A 19,048-nucleotide genomic window follows, 5' to 3' on the forward strand; every position below is an offset into this window, starting at 1 on the left:
AGATGGCTTGAGCTCGGGAGGTTGAGGCTGCAATGAGCTATGATCACACAACTGTGCTCTAGCCTGGACAACAGAGTGAGACCCTGCCTCTAAAAACAAACACAGAAAGGAACTGTTGAGAGTGGACCTGAGGACCTCTCCCTTGCAGTCTGGAGGGCCCTTGCTTTTGCTGACTGGGATTAAAGGCCCTGATTCTCCCAGGGGCCCACTCCTAATGTCAGTGGCTTTACAGAGTCCTCCAGTCTCCTGAGGTGGCATCTCAGTGTGAGGGCAGGGGCGTCAGCCCTCAAGGCCCCAAAGGCTCTGTGGTACTCCCCTGGCCCTGAACCTGGTCTGGGCATGGGCTTCTATCTCCCCGCCCGTCCATGGACCTCCACCGCAGCCTTCCCTGCCTCAGTCACACAGCTCCCCCTTCCAGGCGCTCCTGGACTTCTCTCTTCTGTCCACTGCATCCTATCCATCAGCAAATCCTGTGGGTCCTACCTTCAGAATAGATCCCCTGTGCCACTGACTCCTGCTGTCTTCGCTTACTGCCCTGGGCGCTCTCACCTGCTCCCTGCTGGCTCCCCTGCAGTAGGCAGCTGGGTGGGTCCCTTGCACTGGAGAGTCCCAGGCTCTAGCACTTGCAGGCACACCCAGAGGCCCTCACAGCAGGCCGTAAGCCCATTGCTCCGCAGTTACCACCGTTGTGCTGGCATGGCTCAGCCCTAGCGGCCCTCTCTGTCCCTCACCTGCCTGCTGCTGGTCTGGCCTCAACCCCTTGGCCCTGCCATTCCCTGCCTGACGCCCTCCTCAGAGAAGCCCTCCTCTTCCACCAGGCTGACGCAGGCTCCCCTGACACTGCCACGGACACTGCCGCGTCTCCTTGATTCCCTTCGTTTATTTCATCATGGGGCTCGTGCCTGCCTGGCTTTCAGTTCTCTACAGGTCTGCTCTTGGGTTTATTATCTGCCCCTCCACCTCTGAGGGTGTCAGTGCTGGGAGGATGCTGGGAACCTGTCTTGCTGGCTGATAAACCCCCAGTTCCTAGAGGGGCTGGGCACAGAGGAGGTGTTCCTTCAGAGATGGGGCCAGCCTGGGGACCACTGCTGTGGCGATGAGCCCCATTGTCCCTCTGTCACTGCCCTGTGGGGCTGGGCTTTAGGCTGGGAGTCGGAGAAGGAGCTCTTGTCTGTGACTTTGGGGAGCAAGCTGTCTAGAAGAGGCAGGCATGGCCACTGGGTCACAAGTGGGGCTACAGGCACCAGGGACTTGGGCCAGGGTGGAGGAGGGAGGAGGCATGAGGATTGGTGAAAAGGTGGCATTTGAGTGGCTTGTGCAAGATGAGAGAAGAGATCCCTTGGGGAAGTTCAGGCCTAAGGGCCCGTGGGAGGGTCAGGTTGGGATGGCTCCTGTAGGGCCTTGAATGCCAGGCTCAGCTGGGAATCCAGACCTTTCCTTGCTGACCATGGGAAACTGGGGCAGGCTGTGGGGCCGTGGCACGTTGGGGCCAGCTGCCATCAGACCAGACTGGGTTCCCTGGGAAAGGGGAGGAGTGGAGTCAGGGTGGGCAGAGAGGTGGCGGGGCTGTTCCAGTGCAGACCGGAGGTGAGGCTGGAGCGGAGACAGGGCCTAGAGATGGAAGGAAGGGTAGAGACCGTGGGGAGGGAGTGGAGATGGATTGCGGGGAGAATGGACATGACTGGGGGAGTTGGTGGGGTGTTAGGGACAGCAAGGCATCAGGATGCATTTGCCAGTGCTACTGGGGAGGGGGACAGGAGCATCCCCTGGGGCTAAGCCTGCAGTCCCGGGGGTCTCACAGGGGTGTTCCTGAGTCCTAGGGTCTGCGGGCTGGGGCTATAGTGGGGGTCTTGTTCTTGCCCAGCATTTCCCCACTGACCATATTTTCTGGCCAGCAGCTGTGGTGCGTGGCTGGGGACTGAGTCAGGGATCTGGGCAGGGATTGGTCGGGTGTGTGCATGGGACTGTGTGTGTGAGGCTGCCCAGGGTGTGTACTGGCACACGGGCATGCTGTGGGTGAGACAGTGTGTGTGTCTGCGTGGAGGGTTTTGGGGCATGTTGCTTAATGTGCCCTGGTGAGTGCGACCGAGTGGGTGTGGGGCTGTGCATGCGTGTGTGTGTGTGGGCATGAGGACTCACTCAGAGGGTCTGCCTCAGAATGCAGGTGAGGGTGGAGGGTTGAGTGGCCCAGCAAACACACGTGGGGCTGTCAGCAACTCCAGGTCAACACCTGTGGCAGCCAGTGACTGCACACTCATTTGTCTGTGATCTGCCCCACGTGTGGCAGAGCCTGTGTGTGGGGGGGAGGCAGTCCTTAGTGTGCTCCTGGGGATGAGGGCATGCGTGTGAGGTGGCTGAGGCTGGGCCCCCTGCCCATGTGTGTGCCAGTGTGCACTCTGTGTGCGCACACCCAGTACTGACAGGCTTCCTTTCCGATTCCCCCAGGGTCTTGCAGGAGAGGGGACCGTCCTGGGCTGGCCTGGACCATGGTGCTGCTCTGGGAGCCTGCAGGAGCCTGGCTTGCACTAGGCCTGGCCCTGGCCCTGGGCCCCAGCGTGGCCGCAGCTGCCCCTCGGCAGGACTGCACGGGCGTGGAGTGCCCGCCGCTGGAGAACTGCATTGAGGAGGCGCTGGAGCCGGGTGCCTGCTGCGCCACGTGTGTGCAGCAGGGCTGTGCCTGCGAGGGCTACCAGTACTACGACTGCCTGCAGGGTGGCTTCGTGCGCGGTCGCGTGCCTGCCGGTCAGTCCTATTTTGTGGACTTCGGCAGCACTGAATGCACCTGCCCACCAGGCGGCGGCAAGATCAGCTGCCAGTTCATGCTGTGCCCGGAGCTGCCGCCCAACTGCATCGAGGCTGTAGTGGTGGCTGACAGCTGCCCACAGTGTGGCCAGGTGGGCTGCATCCACGCGGGCCGCAAGTATGCAGCTGGCCACACTGTTCACCTGCCGCCCTGCCGGGCCTGCCACTGCCCTGACGCCGGCGGAGAGCTCATCTGCTACCAGCTCCCCGGTTGCCACGGGAACTTCTCAGATGCCGAGGAGGGTGACCCCGAGCGACACTACGAAGACCCCTACAGCTATGACCAGGAGGTGGCTGAGGTGGAAGCAGCAGCAGCCCTGGGGGGTGAGGTCCAGGCGGGTGCAGTCCAGGCAGGTGCAGGGGGCCCCCCAGCTGCTCTGGGAGGCGGGAGTCAGCCACTGTCCACCATCCAGGCACCCCCCTGGCCAGCTGCCCTCCCCAGGCCGACAGCAGCCGCTGCCCTGGGTCCCCCAGCTCCAGTGCAGGCCAAAGCTAGGAGAGTGACCGAGGACAGTGAGGAAGAAGAAGAGGAGGAGGAGGAGAGAGAGGAAATGGCTGTCACCGAGCAGCTGGCAGCAGGTGGCCACAGGGGGCTGGATGGGCTGCCCACTACAGCCCCAGCTGGACCCAGTCTTCCCATGCAGGAGGAGAGGGCAGAAGCTGGGGCAAGGCCCGAAGAGAACCTTATCCCGGATGCCCAAGCCACGTCCCGCAGCAGTGGGCTGGAGGGCATGACGCCTGCACCGGGCCCGGGCAAAGCCGCTCTCATCCCGACTCAGGCCATGCCTGGCTCTCCCAGGGACCCAGTCAAGCCCAGCCCCCACACCATCCTGTCCACACCACTGCCTGAAGCAGCCTGGATCCCACCCACCCGGGAAGTGCCCAGGAAACCGCAGGTTCTGCCCCATTCCCACGTGGAGGAGGACATAGACCCCAACTCTGTCCATTCTGTCCCCAGAAGCAGCCCTGAAGGTAAGACCCTGTCCTGGTTCCTTCAGGGCACTTTGTGTGGGAAGGGCAGCCTCGGGCTCTGGCCACTGCCCCAGGTCTCTGCCTGGGACTGGGCATGCTGGATCTGTGGGGCCAGGCCTAGGGCGGCCAGCCTAGGCCCTTGATGTGGGCAGGAGGCTGTGAGAGTGCACCTTTTCCCAGGCCCAGCTCTTGGGATGGGGTGGTGGGTGGGAGTGGGGTTCCTGTTGTGGGAGGTGCTGGGCCCTCTGGTAGGGCTGTGGTTGTGGTCAAGGGTCCAGAAGGTGCACATCTTCAGAGCTGGGCGCCCTGAGAAGGGTTCCTGCCTCAGCCCGGTAGGCCCCCGCGTGCCCTGGCAGGAAATGTGAAGGGCGGTCTCAGCTGCCCTGGTGGCTGGCCTGTGACCTAGGAGCCTAGCATGGCCACCTCTGCCAACTTTTCAACAAATGTCAGCCAGAAAGCTGAATTTTATGTGACGTCTTCCCATTTCTAAGTGTCTGCAACAAATTCTAACCTCATAAGTATGTGTTGTAGAAGGAAGTGAACTCGTGGACAGAGGCAAGGTGGGTGGGCCATTTGAGCAGGGCTGCTGGCCGTGCTGGGCCAGTGGAGTTGGTGGGGCCACACCAGCTGTACCCTCACTCCATGGAGGCCCCTCTCCAAGCTGGGCAGGCAGCTTCCCGTCAGTCCTTCCAGCAGCACCGAGTGCTTACAACCATGTACGCTGTTTCACCAGCGAGGCAACTGGGGTTTGCGGTGGTGCTGGAGGCTCAGGTCACACAACCAGTGAGCAGTGGTCCTGGAAGGCCCTGGAGCCTGACCGTATATCCTATATCCTCCAAGCCATGTGACACAGAGTTCAACACACTCTATTGGGCACATCAGAGCAGGCAGCCAGGACCAGGGAACCCAGGCTTCAGATGGGGACCGGCCCGAGGCTGTGCAGAGGCTGGTAGGCAGCCCAGGCCTCTTCCTGCCTGTCCATGCCTGCTCCCAGCAGGTCCTCCGTAGCCCAGCACAGTCAGACACCCCATTAGAAGACCCCATGGGCTGCGGTGAGGAGGGGAAGGGTCCGCTGAGCCTACCTAAGAGCCATCCTCAAAGGGCTCTGCTGCTAAACAGGGGCCACAGCCCCCATGAGGCTGACCCCTTCCTGCTCACTTTAGGAGCCTTGAACTTCTGCAGGGGATGATTTTGTCGCATCAGCTGGGGGCTTGCAGATCCGGAAACCTGGTCTAGCTTCCATGGGACCCTGGGGTGATGCTCCTAAGACCCCACCCATGTTTGAAACCCCTGCGGGCCCACACTGGAGAGGAGAGGCTTCAGGAGTCCTCTAGCAAACAGGTTAATCTGGGCAGATAACCCTGTGCTGCCACAGCCTGGGCAATCTGGGGGCTTCACAGACCCGTGGACATTGGAAAGGCCCAGCGTTCCCTCAGTGTGAGACGGGACAGCTCCGCACCTGGAGGGAGCGCCTCGAACACAAATCAGATCATGCCATCCTCTGCCCTATATGGCTCCCTCCTGCCCCTCCCCAGCCTCTTCTCACAACAGTCAGAGCTTCCTTTCAATCAAGTTCAATTCCCTCTGGCTACAGAGCCTTTACATGTGCTGTTTCCCCTGCCTGGAGCACCCCCTTCTCACCACTGCCCACTTAACCACCTCATCCTCCACATTGCAGCTCAAGTGGAAGCTCAAGGCTCCCTCCAGGGAGCCTTCCCTGACCCCCAGGAGGAGTCAGATCCCCTGAGTGAGGCTCACCACTTCACTCCTCAGCTCATATCACTGCTCAGAACATCACACCTCTGTGACTGCTGGGGTCCTTATCTCCCCGTCAAAGACCCAGGCTCCTCAGGGGCAGGGTCTCTGCTGGGTTTTGCCCAACCTGTACATTGAGCATCTGTCCGGCTCCTGTGCACATGCTGGGCACTCAAAAACCACTGTCAGAGGGTGGGCCGGGTGTGGTGGCTCACGCCTGTAATCCCAGCACTTTGGGAGGCCGAGGTGGGTGGATCACCTGAAGTCAGGAGTTCGAGACCAGCCTGGGCAACTTGGTGAAACCCCATCTCTACTAAAAATACAAAATTAGTCTGGCGTGGTGGCAGGCGCCTGCCATCCCATCTACTTGGGAGGCTGAAGCAGGAGAATCACCACCTGGAAGGCAGAGGTTGCATGAACCAAGATCGTGCCATTGCACTCCAGCCTAGGTGACAAGAGTGAAACTCAAAAACAAAAACAAAACAAAAAAAGAAACAACTGTCAGAGGGTGAAGAGCTGAAGAAGGCAGAAGAGAAGCCTGCTTCCACCACTTTCTGCCCTTGTGTCCACAGGCGGTGGCCTGAGCTCCCTGTAGCCCACTCTCTACTCCTGTAAACTAAGAGGGCTGTTGTGAGGAGTACGGGGCTCGGTAATCACAGAGTGCTGAGCACGGTGCCTAACAGAGTCACAGTGTTGAGGGATGTCTGCAGTCGACAGCAGCAGTCATTTGAGTTTTAGCGTTTCCCTGTTAGCCAGAGCATCACGGCATTCAGATACTCCTGCCCTGCAGAACCTGCTTGTGTAAGGCCCCGAGGAAGGGGCCCCTTTCCTGCCGTGCATTCCTGGGGCCACAGGCTGTGCTGAGGCCTTCTGCAGGTCAGGGGCTTTCCCCAGCTGCTCTGGGAACCTCCAACCTCCTGAGGGCCGCCCTGCCCCAGGGTTCCTCCATGTGGTCCTCCATTGTGCCAGCCCTGCAGGAAAAGCCGCCCTCACAAAGCCCCTTGAGTGACAACAGACGTCAGACTCCTTCTCCCCAGCCCAGGGAGCTGGGCATGTGGCTTCCATTAGGCCACATCTGGACATGCTCAGAGGCAGGGACGTCCTGGCCGAGGCAGTCTGGATCCCTGGCAGGGCTCCAGCTCAAAGACAGGACCCCCAGCCCAGCCAGGCCTGGGGCACTGGCTGGAAACCCCTTCTCTAGGCCCCAGGGCTGCCATGGCAACGTGGCTGGAGGGGTCACTTCCGGCCCCATTACCTCTCTTTCTGCAGGGCCCAGGGCTGAGCAGGGCAAAGCCACCTCCCCAGCTTCTCCTCACCAAGGGCTCCTCCATCATTTAGATCCCTCAAGGCCTCCCCCAACAACAGCAGCCAGGGGCTCTAAGGCCCAAACCCCACTTAGTCCAGAAGGCTCAGCTGGGCAGCCCGATCCCCCACCTGCTGGGCTTCTGTCTCCCACCCCTCCCATGCTGCATACACATGGCTGTGACCAGGGATAAACCTGCCTGTGTACATCTCTGTAACGCCCTCCTCCCCCATTAGACCCTAAACGAGGGCGAGGTTGCGCCTGCCTTGCCCACTGTCGCAGCCTTGGCTCAGTGAGGGTGCTCTGTAAATATCTGTTGAAGATATCAGCGGGTGGACTGAGGACAGATGGTGACTAATCATCGTCACATTTCTAATTACTCAGCAAGTCCTCAGCTGAGCGTTGAACATGAATTAGCTCATTTAATCCTCAAAGCAGCCGCATGACGCAGGGACTTCCCTGCTGCTTACAGATGGAAAAACTGAGGCACAAAACCATAAGCCACATACTCAAATTCTGTGGGTTGTAGAGCCAGAGCCCATGAATTGGTGATGACGAGTGGGCTGTGGGTGGGCAGGAGGGTGAGAGATGGGGTGCGGGCATGGATGTTTATCCGGCCAGGCCTGAGCTTCTGGGTCCCCTTTGAAATCATCCTCTGCCACTGGGTCCTTAAACCTTCCATTCCCTGTGCACCAAAAGCTGCAGCTGCCTGTCCCTGCCCTAATTCTGGTCTCTGGGCCTTTGCATGTGCTGGGTCCCCTGCCAGATCAGCGGTCAGACAAGATAAGGCGGACTTAGTTGGCGGCCTGTCAGCCAGCAGGCCTCATCAAAGCCCATACCCAAAAATCCATTTGAGAAAGCTCAGGGCAGAGGGGAAAACTGGGGCTCCTGAGAACAAAGCTGCTTTCCAGGATCCCACAACCCAGACCAGAGAGGCCTTGGGCATTAAGAGGCAGGGTTGGGGGCTGGGGGTGGGGCTGCTTCTATTTCAGAAACCCTGGAAGCTGCACTGTATGCACCACGCTCCTGAGCCTGGCTGCATGCCCTCCCTGGCACACGTGCACTTCATTACATACCCCACCTACAACATGCATGCTCCCCACCTCCCCCATCCCAGCCTGCCACCTCCCGCCTGTGACCTGGTGCTGCTAGCCACACCTCTTGGACTGTGCTCCACTGAGAATAGGGAGTGGAGCCTACCTCCCCAGCTTGGTGGGAGGATCAAATCACAGAAACAGGAGCCGGGCACCCAGGAGGTGCTTGGCGAGGGCGAGTTCTGTGCCCTGCCCACTGTAAGCAGGTTGGAAGCAGAGTTGGCAGGGGTGGCAGCCGGTGGGCCTGGAGGAGCCCACAGAGACCCCAGTTTCACCCTCGTTGCATGTGAATGGACTTTGCACGTGATCCATGCCCAGCAAGTGCTGTGCGAGGCCTTGAGAGATGGGAAAATGGGATCCAAGCTGGTTAAGAGCCTTGCCCAAGGCCACTGCTATGGGCAGCAGAATGAGTGGATGGGAACACTGCTGACACTCCAGAGCCCCTCATGCCCATCCTTCAGGAAGCCTTCCCAGATATCCCATAGGCATGTCTTCCTCACAGCCCCCAACCTGTGAACCAAGTCCATACTCGTTCATCTCTGCCTCCCCAGGGATGCCAGGACATGCTCACAGTTGACACCTAATGAAGGTTGTAGAGTAAATGATATGGGATTGAACAAGACACAGGCATCCAGCTGTGGGGACAGATCTCTAGAAACCTCAGAAGGGAGACAGGGAGAAAGTAGAGCTGGAGCTGGGGGAGGGGCTGAGCAAAGGCACAAAGATTCAGGAAGGCTTCCCAGAGGAGGTGCTGTGTGAGCTGGCCAGGAACAGGTGTAAGCAAATGCTTGGAACAGAGGGGAAATGGTTCGGGATGCTCAGAGGATGTCAGGAGAACTAGGGTGAGGAGGAATTACTGAGAGAAAGGGTGGTCAGGGGGATCCCCCCCGGTTTACTCATTTATCCACCCAATATTTGTAGAACTCCAACTGTGTGCAGAGCCTGCTAGAGGCCCTTGGGCTCTGCAGAGAATATGATAGGTATGGTCCCCACCCTCACCTCACAGTGCTGACATTCTGTTGGGGAAGAAAACAGTAAACAAGTCCATGGGAGTTACCTGCTGTAATGTCAGGTATTGCTAAGAGAAAGCAGGGTGAGGCCATGTGTGGTGGCTCACACTTGTAATCCCAGCACTTTGGCAGGCCAAGGTAGGTGGATGGATCACCTGAGGTCAGGAGTTCAAGACCAGCCTGGCCAACATGGTGAAACCCCTGTCTCTACTAAAAATACAAAAATTAGCCAGCCAGGCGTGGTGGTAGGCGCCTGTAATCCCAGCTACTCAGGAGGCCGAGGCAGGAGAATCGCTTGAACCCAGGAGGCAGAGGTTGCAGTGAGCCGAGATTGTGCCACCATACTCCAACCTGGGCGACAGAGCGAGACTCTGTCTCAAAAAAAAAAGAAAAAAAAGAAAAAAAATTAAAGCACGGTGAGAGGAAGGGTGGGTGGACAGGGGAGTCCTCCCTGGGGCGGTGACCTGAGCAGAGAGCTGAAAGGAGGGGAGGAGCAAGCCACTTGGACACCTGGCAGAGGGAGCAGCGAGTGCAAAGGCCCCAGGGCAGGAAGGTGCCCGGACAGGAGGTCAGTGGAGCTGAGATAAATGGCGGAGAGGAAGGGAGATAGAGGATCTGGGAGGTCACTGGGGCAGGCTGTCCAAGGCCTGTGGCCACCATGAGGACTTTGGCTTCTACTCTGAGTGAAGTGAGAGCTACAGCAGGGTGTTGAGCAGAGAGGAGTGACACTGGCCAACTTATGTGTTAACAGGATCCCTGGCTAGGAGGAGTGGCAGAGTTGGTACAGGGCCCTCACAAGGAGCTCCCGAAAGGGAACACATCCTCTCTTGTCAACACGGACAAGAGCACAGCTAGTGCCTAGAGGCTCTGTTGGAGAGGACGGGAGCAGGTGGCTGCCCTGGGTCCACAGAGCTCCGAGGCTGGACAGGTGCCCTGCATTTGCTGGGGGCCCCTCCAGGCCAGCTCCCCAGGTCTCGTTGCCACCAGCCCTGGCTGGCGGCTGGGTTCAGGCCCTCTGCTCAGGGGCATCTGTCAGAAGCAGCAAGTTTCACCCTGTGACAACCTGTAGATACTCCACGTGGACATCCCATTTCATGGAAGAGAAACTCTCATCTTGGGGCTGTGGCGGGGGGCCCCAGTCTCCCAGTAGAGGAGGAGGGCTTGTGGTTCCCATGGGGGACCTAGAGGTACAAGTGGGTCTGGGTGGCTGGTAGCTGGGGGCTCCCTGTGTTTGTCTGCCTGGGCAAAATGCGTGCATTTCACAGCTGGACCTAACCCATGTTGAGGGTCCGGGGCCAAGGCTAGGCCTGTGGTGGGTTTATTTTAATTTTTGAAACTAACTCTGTGGGTTTATGCAAATAAAACCACTTTATTGAGATATTATTTGCATGCCATAAAGTCCCTCTTTGAGGGATCAGAATCTAGTGGGTTTTAGTAGATTCGGAGTTGTGCAGACATCCCCAGAATCTAATCTCAGAGCATTGTCATCGCTCCAGAAAGACACCCACATCCTGTAGCAGTCACTTTCCATTCCCTCCTTCTCCCAGTCACTGGCAGCCAGGAATTTCCCTTCTGAGTCTATGGATTTGCATATTCTGGATACCCCTGGACTCTCTGGGAATCATGCACTATGTGGTTTCTTGTATGTGACTCTTTCATTTAGCACAATGTTTTCAGTGTCCATTCATGTGGTAGCATGTGTCATTAATTCCTTTTCATGGTTGAATAATGTATGAATATACCACATTTCAAAAATCTGTTCATCTGTTGATGGACATTGTTCTTCCAACTTTTTGGTATCATGAGTAATGTAGCTATTCATATTCATGTGTAAGTTTTTTTATGGACACATGTTTTCCTTCATCTTGGGAACATATCTAGGAGTGGCATTGCTGGGCCACATGGTAACTCTGTGTTTAACCCTTAGAAGAACTACCAGACTGAGGCCGGGTGCGGTGGCTCACGCCTGTAATCCCAGCACTTTGGGAGGCCGAGGCAGGCAGATCGCTTGAGGTCGGAAGTTCAAGACCAGCCTGACCAACCTGGAGAAACCCTGTCTCTACTAAAAATAAAAAATTAGCCGGGTGTGGTGGCACATGCCTGTAATCCCAGCTACTCTGGAGGCTGAGGCAGGAGAATCGCTTGAACCTAGGAGGTGGAGGTTGCGGTGAGCCACAGTTGCACCGTTGCACTCCAGCCTGGGCAACGAGAGCAAAACTCTGTCTCAAAAAAATAAAATAAGAACTATCAGACTGTTTTCCAAAGTGACTGCACCATTTTACATTCCCACCAGCACTGCACAAGAGTTCCAGTTTCTCTACATCCTCACCAGTTGTTATAGCCATCCTAGTGTGTATGAAATAGCGTCTCATCGTGGTTTAGATTGCAGTTCCCTGATGACTAATGATGCTGAGCATGTGTTCATGAGATTGCTCTAGAAACTTCTAGAATACACAAGCACACATCCCATTAGCCTCAAAGTGATGACATTGTCACACTGTCATGTAGTCTCTGGAGAACTCCACTATACACTGTGCTCTGGGGGAGAGTGTATGAAGAAGGTAACCAATGTCCTAATGTTATTACAAACATAATTTTGACCTTATGGATCTCTGAAAGGGTCTTGGAGACCCTATAGGTCCAGGACCACACTTGAGAACCACTGGTCAGTGCAACTACAAGCATGTAGGTGCGTGCACGTATTTTTCACAAGATATAGGATGCACAGCGTTCTGTTCTATGCCTTTTTCAAAGAACTATGAATATTGGAGCTTTTCCCTGTCATTGCATGGAAAGTCCTCTTTCTGTGTTTGATGGCCGCAATGCCCCACAGCATGCAGACCCCATCTTGATTTACCAGTTCCCTTACTGATGGATATTCAGGTTGGTTCCAGTCTTTTGCCCTTAAAAAGTGATGCTGCTGTGAGCATCTCTATAGCATGCCCCACTGTGGAATTGTGAGGTCAATGTGTCTGTGGTTTTTTTCTTTGTATGCTGTTCATTGACACATAACCACTAGAACCTGTCAGAAGCACACAGCTCAAATGAATTTTCTTTTTTTTTTTTTTTTTTTTTTTTGAGACAGAGTCTCGCTCTGTCGCCCAGGCTGGAGTGCAGTGGCGCGATCTCGGCTCACTGCAAGCTCCGCCTCCCGGGTTCACGCCATTCTCCTGCCTCAGCCTCCCGAGTAGCTGGGACTACAGGCGCCCACAACCGCGCCCGGCTAATTTTTTGTATTTTTAGTAGAGACGGGGTTTCACCGTGGTCTCGATCTCCTGACCTTGTGATCCGCCCGCCTCGGCCTCCCAAAGTGCTGGGATTACAGGTGTGAGCCACCGCGCCCGGCCTCAAATGAATTTTCACAAGTGAACACACCTGTGGAGCTGACCATCTGCTCATGAGACAAGACCAGCCCCTAGGAAGCCTCCTTTGTGCTCCTCCTAGGAAACCACTTTTCTTGACTTATAATGGCAGAGGTTAGTTTTCTTGCTCTTAAACTTTTATAAATGAACAGACTGTGCTGTCGCGTGTATCGGCAAGGGAGTCTTTTTGATTGTTGCGTAATGTTCCATTGTAGGGATTCACCCTGCCTAGGTTGTTCCCTGGCTGGGGGCATTGGGGTTGTTTCCAGTGGAGGCCGTGAGCTTTCTCTGCCAGAGCCCTGGTCCTTATGCCTGTGCATTTCTGTTGAGAGGTGCTGGCTGGCTCAGCTCTAGGAGATACGGATGTATTTTTATAGCCCTGGTAGATGTTGTTCGTTTGTTCGCCCTGGAGGGTGTACTGGATTTCACTTACACCTGCAGTGCATAAGAATGTCTCTTTCCTCATTCTGTTCATGCAACAAATATTTATTGAGTGCCTCTCTCACTGTTGCAGGTGCGGGGGAGACAGGGTGAGCAAAACAGACAAGACTGGAGCTGCCACTCGTGGGGTGGGGATTCACACAGTCAACAAAATGAACATCTGAAATCTGGCACGTTAGATGGTGAAAGTGCTAAAGAGGAAATTCAGCAGGTTCTGGACTTTGCCAGTCTGAGAAGTGAGGGGCAGCCTCTCCTGGTGGTTTTAGTTTGTGCGTAGCTCTCCACCCACCTCGTCTGAGGGTTCCCCAGTGAGTCTCCCTGGTCACACTCCCACCAACACTGCTGTGGGGTGGCCTTCTTGCTATTCTCACCAAACCAATGTTAGTCTTTCCTCCTTGGACACACCTCAGTCATGGTATAAATGACCCATTGTCACAATAATGCAAGTGAGGCAACCACAGCACCTCCATAGCACACGCAGTGCACATTTATTATTGCTCCCAAGTCCACAGGCCAGTTGGGCAGTCCTGCTGACATAGCCAGGCGTGGCTGACATCAGCTGGGCCTGAGCGTGTCTGTGATCTCCTGGCAGCTGAGCTGGTCCGGGATGGCCTCAGCCAGGATGGCTCATGTCTGTGCCACGTGGTCTCCAGCTGGTTAGCTCTGGTGTGTTCTCATTGTGGGAACAAGAGAAAGATTAGAAACACACAGGTGTTTTAATTTAGGATCTTGAAGCTGGAGAGCATTCCTTCAATTATTAAAATAGTTTGAGATTTTATTACTTCCTGGGAGATACGTGGTGCACCTGGGGGCCACACACACAGGGAAGTCAGGGAGCACAAGGCTGGGGCGGAGGGGGAGGTGCGGGGAGAGGTGTGGGCCTGGGGCACTGGCTTTCACTGGGGTCCAGGGTGGGGAACATGAAAGTCTGGTAGTTGTTGGGCAGTTTAAAGCAAGCAGGCCTGAGATTTGAAACAAACCAATGCAAAGTCCTTTCCTGGATGGATGCGTTATTTTGGAATCCTGCTGGCCTGGAGGCCAAGTGTGGGTTTGGGGCGAGAGCTCTCTGGGCTGAAGCAGAGGAAAGACAGCAGGAATTTATCCTCTAAGTTACATGGCCAGTCAGACATGGAGGCTGAGGTAGTACGCGTGCGGTAAACCTCAACACCCATGGGCTCTTGCACCTGGGCTCGGAACTAGCTGGGCCACTGCTTTTGCCACATTGTGTTGTCAGCCAGTTAGGAGGCCAGCCCAGGGTCAAGGCTCCTGGCCATGAGAGTCACTGCAGAGTCCTGCTGCCATGGTGGGGATTAAGGAGGGGGAGAATGCAGGCGGTCAGTCCAGTGGGTGCCCCATGCCTGAGCACCAAGCCCCAGACCCCGTGCCGGTGCTTTACATGCCTCATCTTATTTAGTTCCCATAGTGACCCTACAGCAAAGGGATTACGAGTCCCTTCCCACTGTGGTGTCAACCTGTGCCTGGCCACGGCCTAGGGCAAGGACGTGTTGAGCCCAGCTCTGAACCCAGATCGGTTGATGTAAAAGGCATCTCTGTATTTTCTGCCTGGGTCCTGGCACAGGGCTCCCCAGGTTGGAGGCTGGCTCTACCCCTCACTAGCTGTGTGACCTCGGGCAAATTGCGTAACTATCCTGGGCCTCAAGATTTCTCACCCGTAAAAGGGGCTTACTGATGGCTCCCTCCCAGAGCTGTGTTCTCAGTGGGAAGAACGCCTGCGGTGGACACCAGGTGCAGGGGAGGCCTGCCACAAAGCAGAGCTCCACTCATGGCTGGCATCCTGGATGCTGTGGTTCCAAGTCCTGAGGCCCTGCTGGGAGGGTGGCAGTCTCTGAGCCCTGCGCTGCATCCTGTTCACGCACCCAGGCCAAGGCAGCAGATGCGGCTTTTCTGAGGCTGAACCATGCCTGGGAGTCCTTGGCCTCCTGAGCCTTCCAGAATTCTGGGGGCCTGGGTGAGCTGGAGTTCAGGATCTGTGCTGCGGGTTTCCCTGCGGGCAGTGTCAGCATTCTCTATCTGCTAGCACCTCCTCTAGGCTAGGCCAGGCTGTGCGCCTCTAGGACCTCTGGCCTGCAGCATCTAGGGCTTTGAGGGGAAGCTTCTGGTTGAGATCAGAATTGTGTGGGCTGGGGCTCTGGTGGGACCTCCACCCCCTTGTCCACTCCTAGGCCTCCATGCTGGGAAAGTGGGCTTGGGGCCAAGTTGAAGTGAGATTGAGCCTGCTTTGGCCCTCAGAGAGTGAAGTCCTGCCTGTGCTGCTCCTGGCTGTGTGACCTCAGGCAAGTGACTCACCCTCTCTGAGCCTCAGTTTCTGCATCTGTACAATGGGGTGGTCCTGTTAGTCTCAGGATTACTGAGAGGAGCAGGCAGGCTAACGGCAGCCAGCACCGAGTGCTGCTCCCTGCCTCTTCCTGCCAGAAGTTCTGCAGGAACTGGGGTGGTGAGGGAGGGATGAGAAGAGGGCTTTGTGTTTTTGTTTCTTCAGACAGATGTAGATGTGTATCTTCTGGTGGCCAGAAGTTGTCCCCTCTGGCAAAAGAGCAGAGGGGCCAGCCCTGGTGGGTTTGGGCAGGGGCTGTTCAACTGCTGTGTTTGCCACTCCAGCTGCCTACAGATGTGCAGCAGCGTGTTCCTCAGTGGCTGTCTCCCTCCCATGCTGCCCTCTTGTTTTGGCCTCTGCCAACTGCGTCAGCAAACGCGTGAGCTGCGAGACCCCTCCTTCAGCCACACAGCCTGGCTGCGAGGCTGGCTTCCCACAGACAAGGGGAGGGGCACCCTTCTCTACTGAGTCTGCATGTGGGGCCCTCTTCGTCACCCTCACAGGTCACCCTGCATCAGTGGAGCATTTATTATGTGCCAGGCACTGTGTTCATCACTGGACATGTATCAGTCCATTATGCGTCATGACCCCCTGTGAGGGGATGTCATCATTTTGTCCGTTTTGTAGACAAGGTGACTGAGGCCCAGACAGGTTAAGTGAATTGTCCAAGTTTCCTGAAACCAGTGAAGTAGATGTTTGCAAACCCCTGACTTGGCCCTCTCCACCAGGCACTTCCACCTCCTGCCTGCTGCCTCCCTGAGTTTGCCTGGCTGCCCAGCGTGAGCAGGCATTTCCCTGTTGTGGGCAGACGAGGCTTCAGGACTCTGGATGGCTGGCCCTCGAGGGGCAAAGGTGAGCCCAGGGCAAGCTGGCAGGCCTCAGGCTCCGCACTCACCCCCCACCTCCAACCCTTCAGGCTTCTCCCTGGTATCTGCCTGGTCAAGGTCTAGGTGGGTGGACCTGGTGGGGCTGTGGTTTCAAGTATAGTCAAGGGCCACATAAGGACGTTTTGGTCAGTGATGGACCCCATATATGACGCTGGGATTAGCAGGTAGGCAAGCCTGCTTTGCACAGAGGGCCCAGAACCTGGGGGCGGGGGAGTGGGGAGAGAGGGAGTAAGAGGCTTTCTCTCCTGCTTCCAGCCCCACCCTCTCACCTGCCCCCCTCATCCTTTGGGTGCCGGGGATTCAGTGGGAACCACAAAGGTGAAGACCCTTAGGGATGAGGGTCCCTGCTGTCACTCCAGCAGCTGGCCTTTAGAATGCATATGATGGAGAAGCAGCACTAGACGTCTGGGAGTGAAACAGCTTGTGGGAAAGTAGGGGCCGTGAGGACCAGAGACTGTACCTAGAACACAAGGGCAGTCACTCCTGCTATTGCCCTGGGGCTGTGGAGGCCCGCAATGGCCCAAAATTTTGGGTTTTCTGCAAGAAGCCTGGGATCTGGAACTTCATATGACAGCTCCCAATTTGTAAATATTAGCAATTCGTTCACATATTTTTAAAGCACCCGGAAAGTACGCTACAGGCACCTGCTTGCTGCCGTAACTTGGACTCTCCCTCTGCCACCCCTCATGACACCACTAGGATGACACAGAGGCCCAGGACTGGGTGAGGAGCCGCAAGCTCCGCATAATGACATTTCCATCAATGATGTACTCCATATGTGATAGTCCCATATGATTATGGTGAAGCTGAAGGAGCTGAAAAATGCCTTTTGCCTAGTAACAGCGTAGCCATTATTTTTTGTGGTGTGGTGGTGATGCTGGTATAAACAAACCTACTGCACTGCCAACAGTATAAAAGCCTAGCACACGGGCTGGGCGTGGTGGCTTATGCCTGTAACCCCAGGACTTTGGGAGGCCAAGGCAGGAGAATCACTTGAACCCGGGAGGCGGAGGTTGCAGTGAGCCAAGATTGCGCCATTGCACTCCAGCCTGGGCAACAAGAATGAAACTCTGTCTCAAAAACAAAACAAAACAAAACAAAAAGCCTAGCATATGTAGTTAGTTACAGTGCATCATACTTGATAATGAATGTCTGTGTTACCAGTTTATGTATTTACTATATTTTTGTTGTTATTTTGGTAGGCCTAGGGCACTACTGTGCACTAGTGTGTTATCTGGCTTTCTACTTATTTAAAAAATAATTAACTATAAAACAGCCTCTGGCAGGTCCTTTGGGAGGTATCCAGGAGAAGGCATTGCTATCATGGGAGATGACAGCTCCATGCATGTTACTGCCTCTTAAGACTTCCCAGTGGGATAAGATGTGGAGGTGGAAGGCAGTGATATTGATGATCCTGACCCTGTGGAGGCCTAGGCTAGTGTGTGTGTTTATGTCTTAGTTTCTTTTTTCTTTTTTTGAGATGGATTCTCGCTCTTGTTGCCTAGGCTGGAGTGCAGTGGTGTGATCTCAGCTCACTGCAACCTCCAGCTCCCGGGTTCAAGCAATTCTTCTGCCTCAGCTTCCTGAGTAGCTGGGATTACAGGTGCCCACCACCACACCAGGCTAATTTTTGTATTTTTAGTAGAGACGGGGTTATACCATGTTGGTCAGGCTGGTCTCGAACTCCTGACCTCGTGATCTGCCTGCCTCGGCCTCTCAAAGGGTTGGGATTACAGGCATGAGCCACCATGCCTGACCTATGTCTTAGTTTTTTGTTTTTTTTTTTTTTTTTGAGACGGAGTCTCGCTCTGTCGCCTAGGCTGGAGTGCAGTGGCGTGATCTTGGCTCACTGCAACCTCCGCCCCTGGGGTTCAAGAAAATTCTCCTGTCTCAGCCTCCTGAGTAGCTGGGACTACAGGTGCATGCCGCCACGCCCAGCTAATTTTTCTTTTCTTTTTTGTATTTTAGTAGAGATGGGTTTCACCGTGTTGCCCAGGCTGGTTGCAAACTCCTGAGCTCAGGCAATCCGCCCGCCTCAGCCTCCCAAAGTGCTAGGATTACAGGAGTGAGCCACCGCACCCGGCCTATGTCTTAGTTTTTAAGAAAAAAGTTTTAAAAGTAAAAAAAAAAAAAAAAAAAAAAAATTAAAAATAGGCTGGGTGCGGTGTTTCATGCATGTAATCCCAGCACTTTGGGAGGCTGAGGAGGGCGGATCACCTGAGGTCAGGAGTTTGAGACCAGCCTGGCCAACATGGTGAAACCCTGTCTCTACTAAAAATACAAAAATTAGCCGGTCACAGTGGCGCAGGACTGTAATCCCAGCTACTCGGGAGGCTGAGGTAGGAGAATCGCTTGAACCCGGGAGGTGGAGTTTATAGTGAGCCCAGATCAGGCCACTGCACTCCAGCCTGGGTGACACAGCGAGACTCTGTCTCAAAAAAAAAAAAAATAAAAATAAAAACACATATAGAGTAAGTTATAAAGAAATATTTTTCTATAGCTGTACAATGAGGGCATTTATGTTTTAAGGTAAGCATTATTACAAAAGGGTAAAAAATTAAAGTTTATAAAGTAAAAACATTACAGTAAGCTAAGATGAATTTATTATTGAAGTAAGAAAAATATTTTAAACTAAATTTAGTGTAGCCGAAGTGTCCAGTGTTTCTAAAATCTGCAGTAGTGCACAGTAGTGCCCCAGGTCTTCAAATGCACTCACTCATTGAGTCACCCAGGGCAGCGTCCAGTCCTGCAAGCTCCATGGGTGGTAAGGGCCCTGTAAACCAAAAATAAAATTCTAAAGCCCTGCCCTCCGTCGCCCCCAACCATCTAACTGGACTTCCTCCTCAGCAGGGGCTCTTAAAATTTAACTTGAAAGACTGGTTCAGGCCATGAAGGGAAGTGGGGGTTGGACAGGCTTCATTATACCTCTTACATTAACATCAACACAGATTTTAAGTCTGATAAGAAACATTTTACAGCCTAGCTAAAAGCTTCATCTGCATGATAAAACTACACCATGCACAACCTCTTATCCTATCCCAAACATCATTCCTTTCTGTTGATCCCAGGTCTTTAGACAAACTCAAC

General features: G+C 55.0%; 1 protein-coding gene and 1 long non-coding RNA gene across 27 annotated transcripts in view; one reads left to right on the forward strand and one right to left on the reverse strand.

The window, feature by feature from the left end:
• Nucleotides 1–19,048, forward strand: part of FBLN2 (fibulin 2) — a 111,173-nt gene that overhangs the window by 42,351 nt on the left and 49,774 nt on the right. For 25 of the 26 annotated variants that reach the window (XR_013414209.1, XR_013414206.1, XR_013414207.1 and 22 more), the window contains one exon: nucleotides 2,446–3,774. Coding sequence is in view for 21 of the 26 variants with exons in the window: in XM_077993489.1 (XP_077849615.1) it covers nucleotides 2,446–3,774 (1,329 nt within the window). In the remaining 5 variants the exon portion in view is untranslated. Of the gene's footprint in view, nucleotides 1–867; nucleotides 1,209–2,445; nucleotides 3,775–19,048 lie in introns of those variants that run through there. The other variant, XM_077993499.1, reaches the window with a different exon arrangement.
• LOC144339310 (uncharacterized) lies at nucleotides 13,818–18,112 on the reverse strand. The gene is made up of 2 exons (XR_013414211.1): nucleotides 18,041–18,112; nucleotides 13,818–16,656 (listed from the first exon to the last, which is right to left on the reverse strand). It is a non-coding gene; the product is annotated as an uncharacterized LOC144339310 (long non-coding RNA).

This window comes from Macaca mulatta, chromosome 2 (genome assembly GCF_049350105.2).
Source record: "Macaca mulatta isolate MMU2019108-1 chromosome 2, T2T-MMU8v2.0, whole genome shotgun sequence".
In the NCBI taxonomy this organism is placed as follows: Eukaryota; Metazoa; Chordata; class Mammalia; order Primates; family Cercopithecidae; genus Macaca; species Macaca mulatta.